Below are 18,017 nucleotides of genomic sequence, written 5' to 3'. Positions count from 1 at the left end.
ATCGGATTTGGCAAGTTATGTTGCACTCTGTGCCTGATCGGAAAGAAAGATTTGGCGAAAGGGGAGAGACCCGCAAGCAGGTGTGAGTAAACAGGATAAGTGACCCTTCCATTAAAGGCTTTCATCAAGTGACCCACTTCCACAAAATCGGAGGGAGAGGGCGAGAGCAACATGTGAAGGTGTTTGTTTAAATCATCACTAACACAATAACTTTCACAACTCCTTGAACTGCGCAGAATGCCCTCTCCGCTCCACCCTAAAACCTGCTTTAGAAAAGAAGGCAAAACCGAAAAATCTGTCACTTGTAATCCAAGACCATGCAAATGTCGGAAGATACACATCTGTTAATTATGCCTTCCTCTAAGGTCGGTTGGTCGTTAAACATTCGAGTCCCCCCCACCTTTCGTTTTTCCCTTAGAGAACCTCTCCAGTCTCACAAGATCCTTGTGTGTGTGTTGTGTTGTTGTTTTTTAAAGAAAAGTATGTGAAAGAGATGCTTTGAAGCCACTGAACTCCATGAAACTTTTAAAAGAGAATAGTTTAATAAAATCCTTTAAGAACATGTGTGATGCTAGAAACTCCCAAAATCTTAAGAAACGACTCTAAAGTTCAGAAAGTAATGCGGTCTGACAAATACATAAACCTTTTAGATAACAACTGGATTGAAACTAGGAAAAATTAGGAAGTGGGGGGCCGGAAATACCTTAATACTTTTACCACCTATATACATGCAATGTCACACTAGACACACACGATGCCTCAAACATATTTGCTTGCGATTACAGATTCCAATGGGCCTTACTTCCAAGTAAATCTGTTTAGGATCTCAGCCAAACGAAATAACTGTCCTTTTGTGCTTCGAAGTAGTCGACAGACATACCAACACGCCAGGAGAAAGGGGATCGGTTGCACCCGCCTGTATTTAATTCCCTATTGCAATGTCGGGAGGATTCTGTAACACTCGCAGAGGGCTGCGGTTCACCTGGATTCGTTCTTTTGCACACGCGGGGATTGAAAAGGGCTACTTGTGTAGAAATGTCCGCACGCACACCCTCCAGACCCCTATTTTTGCGGAACTGGAGCCCTATCTCTTCCCCCTCCCTTCTTGGTGGGAAATAGCATCGAATGGGCTCCCCCAGCCAACCATCCCTAACACATAAGCGATCTGCTGGTGATGACCCAACCGAGCTGGCAAAACTTTCAGCTGTCTTGAACCTAGTCTGCGGGAGAAAGTTGGAAAAGCAAAGGGACGGGGAGGAGGAAGGGAAGAAAAAAAGTCAAGACAAATAAGACAAATTAGGCACATGTTAAAGCATCAAATCCTAAAATGGTTTCAAATCCTAGTATATGGGGAGAGATAGACTAGGGCAGTACTGCTATCTGAGTTCCTGAAGCAGCACCTTCAGGAATAAATGACCTCTCTTTCTTGGTTATAGAGGGAAACAATTCTATTTATTTAGCCCTTTTCGATTTGTTTTTAAACTTGGAATATAATTGATAAAATGTGTATTTTAATCTTAAAGGGGGGTGGGGAGAGAGGGGGGGATGACAGATTGCCCTGGGTAACTTAACTTTATTTTGTTTTCCAACAAACGGAAAAGAACGGGAAGAAAAGCCGGGGTAATGGAGATGCTATCAGGAGGAACGGCGCTGGATCAGCTAAACTCAGCAAGGAAAGTTTACCCAGCTAGCCGTATTACCGCCCCCACCCCACAAAGAAGCCGAGCTTTGAAAGCCCTCAAGGGCTGGGGATGGATTACATGAAGGGGGGGGGTAGGGAAAGATACTGAGGGAACTCAGGGATTTCTCCGAATCCCCTGCCCACGCTTTTGTCCCCACTCCCTCCTCCAGCAAAGTGGGTACCTGACCCCAAGGACTCCAGTCCCCAGACAAGGGAGTATGGGCAGAGGGTCGCTTACATTCAGGACAAAGGTTTGCCGGGAAGAGAGATGCGGTGTCAAAAGCAAGCAGGTGAAACCTAGGAGTGACTGGGAAATAATGACACAGAAAAGGGCGGATGGGAGGGGGACTCTAATAATTGCGAGGGAAAGAAGTGCACCCCATTCCCCGCGGTGATGCCGAGGATGGAGATGCGAATTGTCCAGGGGTACATCCTAGCGGTGGCTGCTGTTATAGGAGTCTTGGGTTCACACGCGTGGGAACCAGAGGAGAGAGAGAAACTTGTGGCTGAGTTTTATTCCACACTTTGGGATTTGGGTGGAAAGGGGATTCGAATTAGAGCACCCTCAGCCTCCTCCGCTTCCCACCCACCCCCAACTAGCTACCAAAGCAGATCAGGGCGAAATTGGAGCGGTGGCGTGGTGTTAAGTTTCCTGGAAAGAATCGAAGCGAAAGGACAGGGAATTCCTCCCCTTTAAAAAAAACAACAACCACCCACACAACCCGTGAAAATAGCGTGTCTGGGAGAAAAAGCCACTGGTGGGCAAGTGTTTGCTGAGAAACGCTCTCAGTGGCGGCCGAGAGCTGCTCATCAGGCGGCGGCGAGGGGGCAGCAGCAGCAGGAGAGGGTGGAGAAGGAGGAGGAGCCGCCGCGGCCGCTGGGCGAGCCCCGCCGCTCCCAAACTTGAAAGTTTCTCTTCTTGCCGAAATCAGCAACGCCCTGGCTGCGCACATTCCTCCTTCTCCAGCGCGAGGGGAGGCATCGATTGGCGAGCGCCAGCGTGCCAAGCCATCTCCCACCCAATCGAGACTGCGGGAGCGGCGAGCAGGAGAAGGAAGGTGGAGGGGGAGAGGAGGAGGCGGCGGCGGCGGCGAGGGAATACCCACCCCCAAGCAGCACAACAATCAACCACCTTCGTCCACCGCCACCACACCCCCCTCAAAGCCTCGCTGGGGGTCGTCGGTGGTTCTTTTTGCTGGAGATCAAGGATTGTCTCTCTTTCCAAACAAAAGCCAGATCCTTGGCACTGAGGGCGCAGCAACTCAGGAGAAGAGAGACAAGAGCAAGTGAAGAGGAGTGCCACCCCCCGCCTACACACACACACACACAAAAGTCACATTGCAACCTGCATCGGAGAGAGGAAGAAAACTTCCTACCACTGGACAACAGGAAGTGACCACCACCAGCAGCAGCAGCAACAGCGAGCGGCGGCACCAACGGGAAGGCTCTTGTTGGCGAGGGAGAAGCTGCAAGACAAAGAAGGAGGAAGAAGGCAAGAGGTGAAAGACAGAACTGTCCCCAAGGTCTTCGAGTTTGGGCTGTCTGTTTGCCGCCCCCCCCTTCTGCGCCCGCGAGAGAAGTAGAAGCAGAGAAGGCAAGAATGTGAAAAACAAGACAGGAAACACACACAGGCAAAAAGTTTGCTCCTTTTTCATCTCTCCGCCAGAAGAAATTATAGGCGCCACCGAAAAACTAAGTGCTATGCAGACTAACTTCTGGGTAAGGCGGAACCTGGAAAAAAGACACAGTGATGTAAATTTTTTTTAAAAAGAGAGAACCGAGCAAACGAAGTGAAGAAGGGAAGGTAGAAGAGGGACAGAGACAGAAAGCCGCGAAGATCATGCCCTTCCCCAGCAGTGAAGCTTGCACCTATGTTGTGTAAAGTGAATGCACACGCAGAGATCCCTTTGGTGTATGTGTGTGCGTGTTTTGCTGCCGCCTGTGTCCCTTCTGCTGCTGCTGCAGTCGGTGCCTCTTGCAGGAGGCGCTGCTGGTGCCGGGCAGACGCATCATTTGGCGGACTGAAGCGGCTAATTGCTGAGCGCCATCCCTCATTTACATATGCAGCCCGAGTCCGCTGGAGCCGGGCCAATCCGCGCTCGCCCCCAGCATCATTAATCGCCATGCATTATTCACAATCATAATTACTGAGCCCCATGCGCGAGCCGCGCAGCCGCCCCAGCCTGCAGCGCACCCAGTACAACCCCGCGCATCCCCCGCCCGGCTGATCTGCCACCACCACTTGGCTTGCTTGGGTGGGTTGTGATTTTTTCCCCTCCCCCCAATTTTTTGTTGGTGAAATAAGGAGCGAGGGGAGGGGGGGGCTGGTCCGACGCCACCGACTCGACTTTTCCTCACGACTAAGTCTTTTCCCACCTACCTAAACACTCCACCCCAGCCCCCCCTTCTCCCAGCGCTCCACCTCTCGCTGATGCCTCTGCAAAAAGCAGGCACAAGAAGACGCCTCAGTTAGCAGCATGTCTCGGAGAAAGCAAGCCAAGCCCCAGCATCTCAAGTCGGACGAGGAGCTGCAAGCCGAGGTGCTTTCGGAGCAGGGTAAGGCAGGATGGGGCTGGGGTGTGTGTGTGTGTGTTTGGTGCTTCCTGGTGCTGGGATCCAGTGGATTTCTTCTTACTAGATTACTGGGATGACGCTGGGCATAGAAACGATCCTCTTGGCAAGATAAACTCAGATGGGAAGTAAAGTTCAGCAGCTCTGCCTAAGTTTTTCTCGCCTGCATCTGCTCCTGGAGCAAGTGCCCACCTCTTCCCACGAACTCCCTGCCGGCCTTCGGTCTGTGTCTGGTCGCGTAAATTATGGCTGGGTTTTGGAGGGAGACGACACGGGGTGGAAGTCTGATTTGAGGAGGTGTGAGAGGGACTAGAAGCCATCCCCAGCCTGTCGCCGCCGGCAGCGGCCAGGACTCGCTTCCCAGTTCCCATCCCTTCTCTATCTGGGCTTATTTTCTTTAGAATAAACTGGAGAAATCCCACCCTCCACCCGTGTCTCTCTTTCTCCAAGGCGGAAAGTTAGTAAAAGTTGAGGAAGGTGATAAAAAGGACGGCGTTGGGGCTGCTGCAAACTCAACCCCGCCACAGGGCTCGGACGCACACGCCGATACGGAGCTCTGGTGCAACCCCCGGAAGCGGCCCTGACGGCGGTCGTCCCCCTTGACAAGAAGCAAGCAAGCTCCACGAAGCGCTCCCTCCTTCGGCCCAGGAGACTCTCGCAGCCCAGTCCTAGCCGTGTTTTTACTCTGAAGTCAGCCCCGTTGAGTTCAGTGGGACTTACTTCCTGGTAAAGCGGGTTTAGGGTTGCCACCTTAAGGGGAACTCCTCGGGGTTTTTTTTGTTTTTTTTAAGGGCGGGGGCTCTTGAGGGAGGGGGCTTCCTCGACGCCCCAGTGGCCTAAGGCTCCTCCCTCAAACACCCCGGAGAGATTACGCAGGCCGAGTGGTTCTGAAGTAGATTTTATCAGCTCCTGTGACTTCCTGACTCTCTCCCAAGGAAACAGGCCTAGAGGTGGAGAAGGTGGGGGTGGTCGAAAGAGAAGGGTGTGCCCTCTAAATAGTGTGAGATGGTCAGGGGTCAAAGGGAAAAGATGTCTGCCTGGATGTTAGGGAGGCAGTTGAGGTGAGGCTTGGGAGTAATTGTCAAGGCCTGGGGTGGATGCATTGCCTGCCCTCAGGCAAGCTTAGTTCCCCTCACGCCTAACTCCCTGCCATCTCTATTGCCATGAAGTTGTACATGGTTGTCTAGGACTGGAGGTCAACTATTAATTGCCATACTCTTTCCCCCTTTATTAGAAGACAGTAAGGAATTTATTTGGCCCCCTCCATGCCAAGGCACTCAGACTCACCAAACATGTTAATAAAATAGTTTACCTTGATTTCAACATATATTTTGTTGCAGCTGATTAAACTGTTTTTTAGTAGCCTTCCCCCCCCCCCGTTTACTAGGTTCATTTCAAAATATGCTAACTGCATGTGGCAATAACACTTGCCATAGCATTTCTACCTCTAGTTCCACTTTTTTTGTGAAGATGGCAGAATCTTACCCTTGGAAGTTCTTCATTCTTTCTCTCATACAGTTATCACTTAAATTTCTATGCTAATAATATAATATTGCCATAAAGATTATATTTCCTTATCAACACACACTTTAGCTTGCCTTCTTCCTTTTATTTTACCCAAGAAAAAACAGGGCACCTAGGTGCTTCAGTCAAGGAGGTGCATCTGGGAAAAGAAAAAAGTTGGCAACAAAGGATTTTTGACTATTTGAAATGAACTTTACAGTCCTGAAGCGTAGGGCAGTATGAATTGACTTCATAAGGTTAAAACATCTGTTAGATTGGGAAATATTCAGGACTACTACTCCCACCATTTCCTTTTCCTAAAAGGACTCCAAAACAGAAGGAAAGGGGTTGGCTGCAACCACTAATGTGAAAAGCTTTTTGGATTATGGCAATAATGGATAGATGGTGAAACAAGTTCCCAGCATTACAGCTGATATATAAAGTAACGTGTTTTCTACTTTACTATTAACATTGTTCAAACATTTTAACATAAACAAATGAACAATTATTTGAAAACATAGTTTTGTTAATTAAACCCGCAATAGACTGTTAGGGTGTTTGGTTTAAAAATTGTATACAATACCAGGAATATATTTTAAAGTTCACAAGAAAAAAACCGGACTGCCTCATTATGGCAGTTCTGGTGAGTTAATAAATGGAAGAAAATTGTTAAACTAGGAGGGTTGTGTATGTGTGTGTGTGTGTGTGTGTGTTTTTTTAAGTGAGTCTTATCTATGTAGCCATGTCACCCGAGATTAGAACAGGAGATATGCTAAAAAGAAACGCTTGCATATGGTGGGTAGATTAAGAACAAAGAATCTTTTTGTTATGGAAATGGTTTTTCTTTTTTTTTCTTTTTTTGGGGTTTTGTTTTGTTTACTTCATCACATAGAATTTCTCACACTTGGTTTGTTTTGTATTGCCCTCAATGACTACATGATCAAATGAATGGATTTATTTCTGCCGAATGAGAAAGACAGTCTTTCCATCAAAAGGACTACATTGCATCCCAGTGAGGAATTTTAAAGCGTTATTATTGTGGTCCCTGAATAGCTCAAAATCGGCTTTCACAGCAGCCTTAAAATGCAACAATGTAAATACTTCTCAGCTTTAGAACATTGTGTTCGAAATGTGCTGCTCCTTCTTCATAAAACATATTTTAATTAATAGAGTAACACATTTTTGTAGGCAATTAGTAGCAAGCTGAGGTACTCCTGCTTATGTGTTGCACTTTCATTTTCAGAATATGACTAGGGTGATGTACATGAATTGCAGTATATGTAATCCTCAGGAGTGTGGTGCAAATAATCTACACCTTATTAAGTGTAAATGTTTTTAGCTTTAAAGGAGTTTAACTGGTTTGATATATGCAGGAGAACAAGCTGCTAGAGTTCAAACATTTCTTGTAAAGTCAGCTCTCTTCATTACAGTTTACAGTTATAGTCAAGGCATTGCCACAGTTTCTGACAACTGTTTTGCAACAGGCCAACAACTAGCCTTCACATTTTAAAGCAGGCAAACAACAACTGTAGACTTGTAGTTATTTTTAAAAGATAAACCATTACTGTAAATATATTTTATTCTTGGTTCTTTTTAGTATTTTAAAACTTCTTAGTCTTTGATATAATAGAATTGCTTAAGCTACTGCTAAGTCAAGAAATCTTGCTTACATATGTTCTGTACATGAGAATCACATTTAATGTTGCAATTAAAGTGTACTTTCATTAATAAAAGCTTTTTAAGAGTGAATGCTCTTTTTCCCCTCCCTGATATTATGTTACACAGTAGCAAAAAGAAAGCTGACAGTTTGACAGAGTATAAGATAAACATTAGGCCGTATTTAAAGTTATATGAAGGCCAGTCAATTTAGGTGGCAGTGTTAACAATAGAAGTTTTAGAAATACAATAAATAATTGTTGAAGTCAGATTGAACTATAGTGCAGTGTAACTTTATGTCATGACTTAGTGTCTCAGAAATATGAAAACAACTAAGAATGTCATAGGTTGCACACCATTTTGAAGTGTTTATTGTAGAAAACATAGATCATGCTTTTGGTAATTTGGAAAATGAATGCTTACATGCAGTGATTAATTAGAATCTGCTTAGCAGTTTATGCTGACAAGTAGTGAACAAAAGCTATTTATGCACAAAACATTTTAAAGGGTGCCATATTGAAAGAAATGGTCATTATAAAGAGTGGCACAATAAATGAAGGAGTTGTTATAAAACCCAGTATGGTAAATTTGCTGTTCTCTGTGCTGAATGAGTTTAATCTCAAATAACAGGAGACTTTACTTCCCTGGTTAAATGATTCTCTCTAAATCAACAGATTACAAGCACTACGGAACAACCTTGTTTTGCTGCAGTAAATGGAAACATTACACACACTTTTTACCCAAATGTAGCCACAATTTTGGGGGAAGGGGAGAAGTCAGAATTTTCAAGTAGATAATAATTGAGAAGTGATAGACTTAAAATTATTACTGGAAGAGATTGAAAAGATGTGTTTTGTAAGGTTTAAGTAACACTTATTGTTGTGTGATTTGAGTTGAAAGGGAACAAACTCTTGCAGTACTGTTATGTGACCTATAAAACATTTTTAAAGATATATATTGTGTTATAAATTTTTTACTGCACACTGAAATTGTCTTGAAATTCTGCTATTATAATTTGAACATTTAAATTTGAAATATACCTATTTTGAACTAGTAGTTCACCTCTGTATTTCTGGGAGGTTATTCTACTTCCTTCTCATTTAATGTGGCCAGTTATGTTGTAGTTATTTTTTTTAAAAAAATGGGTTTACCATGAGCATATATAAAAATGTACTTACTACTGTTCCTGTTAATAATGTAGACTGAGAATAGTATAAATAGTACTTTATATAAATAGTTCTTTATATAAGCTCTAATTCTCAAGAACACGTAAGGTGACAGCAAACACTCAGTTAAAGATGAAATGGTATGACTTGTACAAACATTCTGCTTAAAATACTAATTGTCTCTGTTTTCTCAATTTAAGAATAAAACATTTGCTTAACTGTTAGTATGAGGAAAGAACATTATTTTAGTAACAGTACTTTTAGACTTATGCGTGGATTATACACTTTTACATCACATCTTATATGCTATTCAAAACTAAAAAAGTATGGTTTAGTAGCAGGAATTAATTAAAAAGTTGATTATTTTAGTATGCAAATGATAGAGCAGACTAAAGAGGTTCAGATTCTTTTGTGCTACTAATCCCAAAGATGCCTTCTCAAGGAGGCAGTGAAACATATGCCTTCCGTGAATAAGAACGTTTAATTTTATTTGAAAAATCATTACAATTAACTCCCTTAGTTATACAATGAATATCAGCTGTATGTTCATATTCATAAATATGAATCTTGATCACTTTACTTTACAAAGTGTTTTTTTAAATTCTAAATGTTCTTAAAGCTACCTCTCAGAATTCTTAAGTATGAATACTTTGAAATTATAAACAATCCAAACAAAATTGTGTGCTTTTTCCTTTCAAGCATTGAGAAAATAGTGGCTTTTATTTCATTACATGATTTGTTGATTGACTGCCAAACCAACACCAGCATATCTATAGAACATTCATTAGTAAGGACATGATCCATTCAGTTTTTCTGATAATAAAGCCGATCTTCTGTGATACTGATTAAATAGTTTTTGACATACTTGGTTCAAAACCAAACAGAAGGTGAACATTTGAAAACATAGAAATTGAGTATTTTGCATGCAAAATGATAGTATGCTTTACAAATAATGAAGGCAATATTTAGGTTTACTAATACTATTTTATTTCAACAGTTATGGTCAGTGTAGAGATCAAGAGACTTATGCTCACTTTAGTACTGCAAAATCTCCATTGTGGCTTCATTTTAAAATGAATATTACACTTCACTTGCAACATTTTCATAGATGAGAAAGTTTATCTTTAGAGTTATTTTTGTGTTTTTTAGGAAATTAAAACTTAAGTGTTGATAGGAGGGGGTGAAGCCATGGCTGTAGTCTTCATAAATTTGCTTGAGAATAGTTCTCCTGATATCTGTGGGTTTTTACCACAGAGCAAGTACAAGATTTTTCCCAAAGGCAATTACAAATCATGATGCATCAGTATTGTAGAAAATATAAATGATTAGTGATTCTTTTTGTAAAATAGTTTACCATCAATGAAAAGAAACACCAGATTGAGAGTTATTATTTTATCTAATTACTGTATGTGTCAGATGTACCTGTGCAGCATTCATTTCTTCTAGAAGGTTTTGGCTATTCAGTTAGAAAATAAGACAGTCTCCACAGGCTAAAGCCAATTCTGAAAAACGCAATACTATGTCTGTATATTGTACAGAGTAATGCTTTTCTTCTTTTTCCAATTCAAACTCTCACATTTTACGTCTAGTGTTCAAGACCACCCCTTTTCTATTTCCTGTGCTTTAGTGTCCAGTGTACTACAAAGTCTTTTTGTTTGGTGTCAGTGAAAAGGTGGGACTGCGTGGAGTGCCAACAAGCTTCCGATGGACTCTCCCTGAGGGTGGGTAGTTAGAAGTGCTTTGACAAGGCTTGCTGATTTAACCTTTGCCTGCTTTGCCCTGCCAGGGGTGGCCACTAGATGTCAAGCTCATAATACAATTAGTACATCTGTGCAGTTGACCTTGGCAGCATGGCTTACCACTGTTCTGTTAAGTGTTAACACCAAATTTGAGTGTTAACTAGAGATTCTTGTGAGTTTTGCTACATTCTGTACAGCTTATCAAATACCCATCTCATTCAACACACGTGCTTAAAGCCCTAAAGAAGTGGAGAGAGTTTCCTTTTATGCAGCCTTCAATTGCTTAATTAACCCTGCCAGTGTTGATGCAGTTTTGTTTTGGTTAATCAAAATGACTTTGTTGGTTATTCTTCTAGGAGAGTCTTCAGAATAACTAAGGGTTCTGTAAATACTACTTATTTATGTGTATTAATGTTTCATAAGCATAATGGTAGCTGATATTTGGTTTGCTCATGATACCAGTTATCTATGGGGCATAGATCAGTGAGGCATCACTGTACTTCAGGCCTGATCTTGTAACATGTACATATGCAAATAGCTTCACTGCTATCAATGAGGTCGCATTGACAGTTTGTACAGAAGATTCTGTAGTATTGGTTTTGACTGGGTTTTGAGGGGTTTTTTTTGCAAATCTGTAGTCATCAAACTAGATCAGTTTGTTGGCTTTTGCTTTGTTAATAAGCTTGTAGTTTTCATATCTGAAACTAGTCATATTTTTTTTTTAAATTCTTACATTATTTAGTGCCCTGTTATTCATATTTCTAGATGTATTTATTATAGGGAAATGATCAAAGTTTAGCATTGCTTATAACAAAAGATACTATCATTCCAGTTTGCATACCAAGAAACCACCTGGTAGTTTACAATGAATTGCAAATATTGGTATAACTTTTTAAATATTGCCACATAATTTATGTATCATTGCTTACCACGTGTTACAAAATAAATTGTTATATTTTAATATGTGATACTAATTATGTTTTTACAAATAGTCAAAATAAAATGTGGAATGCTCAGTATGTTCTGCATCTGTGCACACAAAGGCCCTAGTGGTTGGTTAGATGTTGCATATGTTTTAAGCAGAAAGCATTAGTGACTATGCCACAGGTGGCTGTTAACTTAAATTCTGAAATTTAGGCCACTGAATAGATCAAAATGTATACCAGGGTCACTGCATGTTTTGCATAGCAAGAGTGCCCTCCTCTGTTCACATTCATATTATCAGCTTATGTGGCCTGAGGAAAAAGGATAGAAATTTTTCTATTGAGTCTGGAATTTCTTCTACGTTGTTAAACACAGTAGGGGTCTCTATTTGTCTCCTCCTGTTTCACAGCTTGGGCTCAGTATGTGATAATTCATCTTTCTTTATGGGATTCAAACCTATCATAAAAAAAGTTAAAAAGAATTAATTTGAGATAAAATAATGCCCTCACTTTCAAAAAATGTGACATTTTAAGAGATGGTACAGCTAAAGTAAAAATGTAATATTAATAATCTAAAGTACAAGGAAATGATAAGAGTTGTTCAGTTAAGAAAAACCCATTTAATATATTCATTAGCATTTATATTGCCACAAAATAGTTTTTAATAAGTAAAATTATGTTTGAAAATATAATGGAAATATTATGTCATTTTGACAAACTGAATGTATAAAACTTGTCAATCTCTATTTGAGTAGCCATCAGTAATAAGGAAGCTTAATTGGATGAGAAACTGGCTAATGCCTATATTTTAAGATGTATTATACTTGTGTGTGAAAGCCTTTTGCACCTTTAATGTCAGATTTTAAAGCTATTTTCATTGTATAGACAAGCATAATGTTAGGTTATCTTATGTACTGTATATCACAAATTCTGTAGGTTGGCTAGTAGTTTTTCCCTGGGGGTGTGTGTGGGGAGATACATATATTTAAAAATCAATGTAAGATTTTCCAACACACTGGAGGAATGCACTTTCTTCCCAGACATTTATACCTTGCATAGAAACAAACTTTACCATTTTTTGTCCTTTCCTGGTTTCAAGCCAATAGGAAGTGAACAAGTGATGTAAACATATTAGTTATAACTGTCTGATATACTCTTTTGCCATATGACTAAAAGTCCTTCTTTATCTTGTTAAACTACATGTAAAACTTGTCAGTAGTTTTAAAGAATATGGGGAGCTGTATTAACAATAAAACAGAATTTCATTAGGAACAGGGTTTTAATTTGTAATGGTCTTTAGAAGAAATAATTAAAAAGGGTCTAATTTAGAAAACTAGAAATGTTATAATAAAAGCCATATAGAGGGAACAGTTATTCAGGGTAACCATTTTTTATGCCATTCTTCTTAGGAAATGGTATAAATGGAGTAAACTTAAGTAAAGGCACCTACAAAAAATTGGAGGGGGTGGAACCAAGAAAGGCAAAGTGGACTCATGATGATGGGAAAGGTCTGTCCTACATGTGCAAATGTTATTTTATTTTCGGAGGCTGGTGTAAGAAAGCACCTGTATCTGTGGTAGCATTTTGCAGATTTTAAGGATTTTGTTCTTTTGATTTATTAGGATTAAATATGATTCCTTAATATTTAAGTATGTGTTATATTGATGTTATGCCTCCTGTAGTGGAAAATCTGGACTGTTTTCAGTGGTAGTAAATAAATGTATCTTGGTCTCATAAAAGAGATCTGGCAGGATGTATTAACATCCTCTGTTTGCAGAGAAAAAACCTACCATAATTGTGAACTGACAGCATGTTTTCTGAAGTTCACTGAGGGATATTCTTCAGTCTGTCTGTTTCTGTCTGCTGAGATGAATGAATTTCGTAATGGAATGCATTGCTTGCTACATAAACATTGACAGTACCCTTAAAAGTAGTTTATTGAGATTGGTGTTTCACCACTGAAGTAACTGGAATTACATGAATGACAACTGTTGTCGATGTTCCGTTCCTAGAACCCAGTCCACATTTCTAGTTGATAATCCAAATATTATTGAATTGGTGCTCTGGATTAGGATGTGTATCATAACATAAAGAAAGAAAAATTCTTCCCACATCAGCTCACTGAACCTGCCTCAAAGATACAAACTAAGGCACATGTAGTCCTGAGTAACCCAATGATCTAGGGGTGGTGGGGCAGGGGAGAGAGACATATTTTAGATTTGCTTTATAGATTATGGCTAGCACCATATCCCTTTAAACTCTTTAGATAATTTTAAGCCCCATGATGTTGAAGCAAGTCCGACTGATTCTAGTGAGACTTGATTCCAAGAAATGTGTTTACACTTAGTGTCAGTGCCTTCCTCAAGAATAAGCTAACAATCCAAATTTTAAAATCACTGCTTTGAGTTTTGGTTTAAGGTTTGCTATGCTGACCCTTATGCATCCTAAATCTACTCTTAATTAATAGCTGCATCAGATATACTTTTATGGCTGTTCTTCTGCTAAGTTGTAAGATTTGAAAAGTCCTAAATCCAAAGTAACCTATTCATAAGGAAAACAGAAGTCCCAGGTCATGAATTAAGATGGTTGGATATTACCAAATATCTAAAACCTAGGGACTCCTTATTTAAACTGTACAATTGTTTATTGATAAACAGCTTACTTTACTAAAACTTGTGCGATTATAAATTGACTCAATTGATGAAAATTATATTGTTCAACTTTATGGATTAATTTTAGGTGTTACACGAAATACTCAATTTTATGAATTAATTTTGGGGGTTATATGGGGGATAACAAATCAAGCTGTAAATTATCAGAAATGTGTGTGTGTGTGTGTGTGTGATGTTCACAGAAATATACAAGTTATTTTCTAAAACATAAGAGTTGAAAGTGCTGAATGTGATCAGAGTTTAAACTTGCCAAGTACAGATGTATTTAAGCAGCATGAGAAAAAAAAATGTTCAAGACAACAAAATGTTGTTATAGGCAATTCTATCAAAGGCAATGGGGAATTCTCTTTTAAAATCAATGGAAAAGCCTGGTTCTATAGGGATTTTTATTTGAATAATCAAAACAGAAGGCAGGAGAGAAAATTAATTGCAAGCTGCATCACTATATATTTCAACTGTGTTTTCTTTCTTTCTTTCTTTCTTTCTTTCTTTCTTTCTTTCTTTCTTTCTTTCTTTCTTTCTTTCTATAAGACTACTTAAGAGCCATAATTTGCCCTATTCTTTTCTTTAGTCCAGAAGAATTGTATGTGCTATTTCAGTATGAAATCATGTATTTGTATACTCTCATATTAAACTTTTTATAAAAGTGAGTTCCATTAATGTTTTGCGGAACTTGCATTCCTTTAACAATGCTTAGAATCAGAGCTTAATTTCTGTGAAGTGTCTCAGTGCTCAAAAAGTGGTGCACAGTTTCTGCTAGTGAGTTATTATGAATCAACATAAGTATTGTCAGTAGTAAGAAATGTCTTCAAATGAATTTTTAAAAATCCTTTGGTAAGATATGGTGATTTTACAGTTATTTTGTTAAAAATCAGTTTCATTATCTCCTGTTACTCTGATCTGTCAGATACAGCCAAAAATAAGGTTTATTTTAGGTTGTTTAGGTTGAGGTTTTCCATTAATTTCATATATCTGGCGACAGTGTTGGACCCCAAGTGTCTGTGAAAACAATTCTGCAGTGTTATATTAGACCTTGTATTTTTATTTTGGAAACATAAATAGTTTCTTTTTTAAATAACAAATAAAATATTAACTTAACTCATTCCTATTCTGCACTTCTTCCACAAAGCTTTAGGCAGTGTACATTGGGTCATTCTATTTTCTCCGCACAACTGAGAGATAGTGTGAATTGTCCAAAGCCGCTTCCCATTGAGCCTCATAGCTGAGCAGGGATTTGAGCCCAGGTCTTCCTCATCCAGCTTAGGTACTTTATACCATTTTTTAATCTCAGAAACAATAAATATATGATATATGAAATAATCACTACTTCCCTTTAAGCACTGTACTTGTATCAGCGTGGCTCAGTTCAGATAAGATGGCAAACTATGGTTTGTACTTGTTATAGTTTAAAGTTCAAACCATGGTTTTCGTTTCCAAACATTCAGGCAAACCATGGTTTAGTACAGCTTGTCTGCTCTAAATTTCTGTCTTCTCAACACTCAATTTTCTAGCGGCAGTGTCCTCCAGAGGCAGAGCAACAGTCATAACTTGGTTTGTGAATTCACAATTAGACTAACCCCCAGTTAGCACAAATCAGGAGGTGAAAAGCAATATTAAACCACAGTTTATTTGTCACTCAAATGCAAATAATATTTTTATCATTTGCTGGTCAATGACCGAATAAACTTATAACTAACTTTTTATCAATTCAGACAGCACAATAATCTGGTTAACCAGAAAGCCATGACACCTAGAATTTAATCATGGCACCCAGACTGAGGTAGAGTTATTTAATTTAATAAACATTTTATTTGTCCTAGGCAGCCTGTTTTGTATTCTCACTATGTTACTTTTAAAGGGGATACACAGAAACCTATTTACCCTCCCCATATAATGTCTGTCACTAAATCCAATAATTTTGTCAAGTGTCCATTGTCTGGCTCCTAGATCTAAAGAAAAGTTGTGAAGACTTGCTTTAACTATTTTTCAGGGAGAGCAGGGCTTGAATATGTGACCTTGTCCTCCACAGCCCAATGGTTCTTCTGGGCTTTTGAACAGTTTTTGATATATCTGAATATGATCAGCCAACTTCAAATCCACTTGCCAGCTTACCAGTGTTGAGTGCCCCAAGCCCTCTGAAGATCAGGATGCCCAGCACCACACAGGTCTCCTCACCAGAGATTTCATTTCCACGGCCATTTTTGAGAAGGTGACAGCAGGGACCCTTTCTGAGCAGCAGGTGAGGGCTCCCACTGTTTTTTACCATCTCCATATCCCAGTGCAAATGACAGAAGACCTGCATCTCTCCTGTGTGCCAGAAAAGGATCCAAGGAAAAAGAGGAAATTGGTGGTGATATGTGAGATACATCATATTCAGGGATCCACATAAATGTGTGGATCCCTGAATATGGTGCATCTCACATATATATCTGGTTAGGATTGGTCTGAGAGAGAGAGATGGCTTTTTTCAGGATTAAAAAATGAAACTGCATCTTCTGAATCAAGCAACCTCAGGAATACTTAATTTAAATTGTTTGTATGGAGGATCACTGTGCTAAACTTTCCAGTAAACTTGGGGAACGAAATAGTGAAGTGTATACCAGTGATTGTCCTCCTCCCAGCCCTATACTTTCTTTACTGTAGAAAAATAAGGATTCAGTGTGTGTGTGATTGTAGGAATAGTTTGTTTTTTAAAAATCTGAAAAGTAAATCAAGATGTCTTAGCTAAGGGGTAAAAAAGGACTGAAGTAAAGTACTCCAAGCATGTGGATAAGCCTCTGAACACTGATTTCATCTCCTTTCTTTTATAATTAATACAGTTTTAAAGAAGTGGCAAGCTTTTTTTGTCACTGAAAACATAATTTTGTAAAACTTAAATCTAATGGCTCAGGGATAGTATAAGATTTGCAAAAGCTTTTGTGATGCAAGTACCCGAGTGTGCAATAGACATTCTGCCATCTTGTTTCAAATTGATATCAAAGTACAAAATACAATCTCATTTTATATTATGAATATATAACTATTGTAATATCTTCTGAAACATAGATTGTGGCTGACATACTGACTAAATTTACTTGAGGAAATCTCTTTGATGACAGGTTAGGCATGCCTAACCTGTGCTTTTAATTTCAGTGGGACTTCTTTGAGTAAATTTAGTCAGAATGTCAGTTGGTGCTTAAGATATCAGCCAGTGCTTATATTTGAGGAAAACAACTATTGTATAATATGTAGCTAAGAAGCATCTCCATAATTACCACTACTTCATTTTTTGTACTATTAGGAAGGCTAATTTGTTTAGATCCTCATTTAAAAATAGTGGCTGACAGGCAGGGTAAATTATTCCTGAACAATACTACTGAAATTAAGTAGTCCTTTAGAATAACTCCTGAGTATTACTACTGAGTAACTTAGTCTGGATGTCAGCCCTGCATGCCTGTAGAGTTTAAACAAAATCACAATATATTATTAAACGTTTTGTAATGGCTGCTTGTAGTCTACTCTTTTAGTTTTGACACAAGTGAAAAGTAATGGTTTCCATTTCATAATGAAGCTGAAAGATGAATGTACGGGTAGCTGAGAAAGGGGCCTGTGTTTACCCCTCTTCTTGGCGGCCCCTCAGCGTGAGGGAGATCATAAAGAAAATAGGGAGGGGTAGAGCTGGGGAGCCCTCAGGAGCTTGGGAGCCAGGGTTATTTGAACCCATCCGCTCAATTATAGCTACGCCGCTGGATGAAAGTTAAATTTTAATAAATAGTCAAAAAAGATACAAAGCATCCATAACATTTTACTTCACTGTCTTATTTCTCAATACTTAATCAGCACAAGCCTATGCATCTTTACTCAGAAGTCCTACTGTGCTCAGTGGAGCTTACTCCCTAGTAAGTGTGTTTAGGATTGCAGCCTTGAACACACATTTGAAAGTTGAGATCAGTGAAATCAGGAGGACTTAACTGCCACTAGATATGTGAAAGATTGAAGAGTGTCTTCTAGGGCTATAAGGTTTGTTGGTTTAATTAGTAGGCTAATTTTAAATCTGTAGGTGACTAAACAGTTTGGGGGCAAAAAATTATTTCTGGGACTGAAAGTGAAGGGCATGCTTGGTTTAT

General features: G+C 39.5%; 2 protein-coding genes across 10 annotated transcripts in view; one reads left to right on the top strand and one right to left on the bottom strand.

Annotated features, from left to right (window-relative positions):
• Positions 1 to 520: 520 nt before the first annotated feature.
• Positions 521 to 17,750, bottom strand: LOC128323295 (uncharacterized). 7 transcript variants are annotated; one of them, XR_008306190.1, is made up of 3 exons: positions 4,445 to 5,307; positions 3,058 to 3,147; positions 521 to 1,220 (listed from the first exon to the last, which is right to left on the bottom strand). XR_008306190.1 is itself a non-coding variant. In XM_053246091.1 (3 exons), exons 1-3 carry the CDS (start codon positions 17,612 to 17,614, stop codon positions 819 to 821), a joined length of 594 nt encoding a protein of 197 aa, XP_053102066.1. In that variant the 5' UTR covers positions 17,615 to 17,750; the 3' UTR covers positions 521 to 818. The 7 variants fall into 7 exon arrangements, 6 of the variants coding, with proteins under 6 accessions (XP_053102066.1, XP_053102065.1, XP_053102068.1 ...); XM_053246091.1 differs by lacking the exon at positions 4,445 to 5,307 and adding an exon at positions 17,508 to 17,750 and having other exon boundaries at positions 521 to 1,215; XM_053246090.1 differs by having other exon boundaries at positions 521 to 1,215.
• Positions 3,722 to 18,017, top strand: part of SALL3 (spalt like transcription factor 3) — a 24,948-nt gene continuing 10,652 nt past the window's right edge. For all 3 annotated transcript variants that reach the window (XM_053246087.1, XM_053246086.1, XM_053246089.1), the window contains exon 1: positions 3,722 to 4,237. In XM_053246087.1, coding sequence (XP_053102062.1) covers positions 4,159 to 4,237 — 79 coding nt within the window. In that variant the 5' untranslated portion in view covers positions 3,722 to 4,158. The remainder of the gene's footprint in view (positions 4,238 to 18,017) is intronic.

This window comes from Hemicordylus capensis, chromosome 4, assembly GCF_027244095.1.
Source record: "Hemicordylus capensis ecotype Gifberg chromosome 4, rHemCap1.1.pri, whole genome shotgun sequence".
Classification (NCBI taxonomy): Eukaryota; Metazoa; Chordata; class Lepidosauria; order Squamata; family Cordylidae; genus Hemicordylus; species Hemicordylus capensis.
Note: the sequence above shows the minus strand (reverse complement) of the source record. Positions and strands in the feature narration are given on the sequence as shown.

Excerpts from the sequence above, each read along its gene's own strand:
- LOC128323295 (XM_053246090.1), bottom strand. The coding sequence starts at position 4,623 with ATGGGAACTGGGAAGCGAGTCCTGGCCGCTGCCGGCGGCGACAGGCTG. Across the intron at positions 3,148-4,444 it reads CAGGGAGTTCGTGGGAAGAG|CTTCTCCCTCGCCAACAAGA; the intron begins GTGGGCACTTGC and ends TTTGTCTTGCAG. Across the intron at positions 1,216-3,057 it reads TCACTTCCTGTTGTCCAGTG|GTTCAAGACAGCTGAAAGTT; the intron begins GTAGGAAGTTTT and ends CCCGCAGACTAG.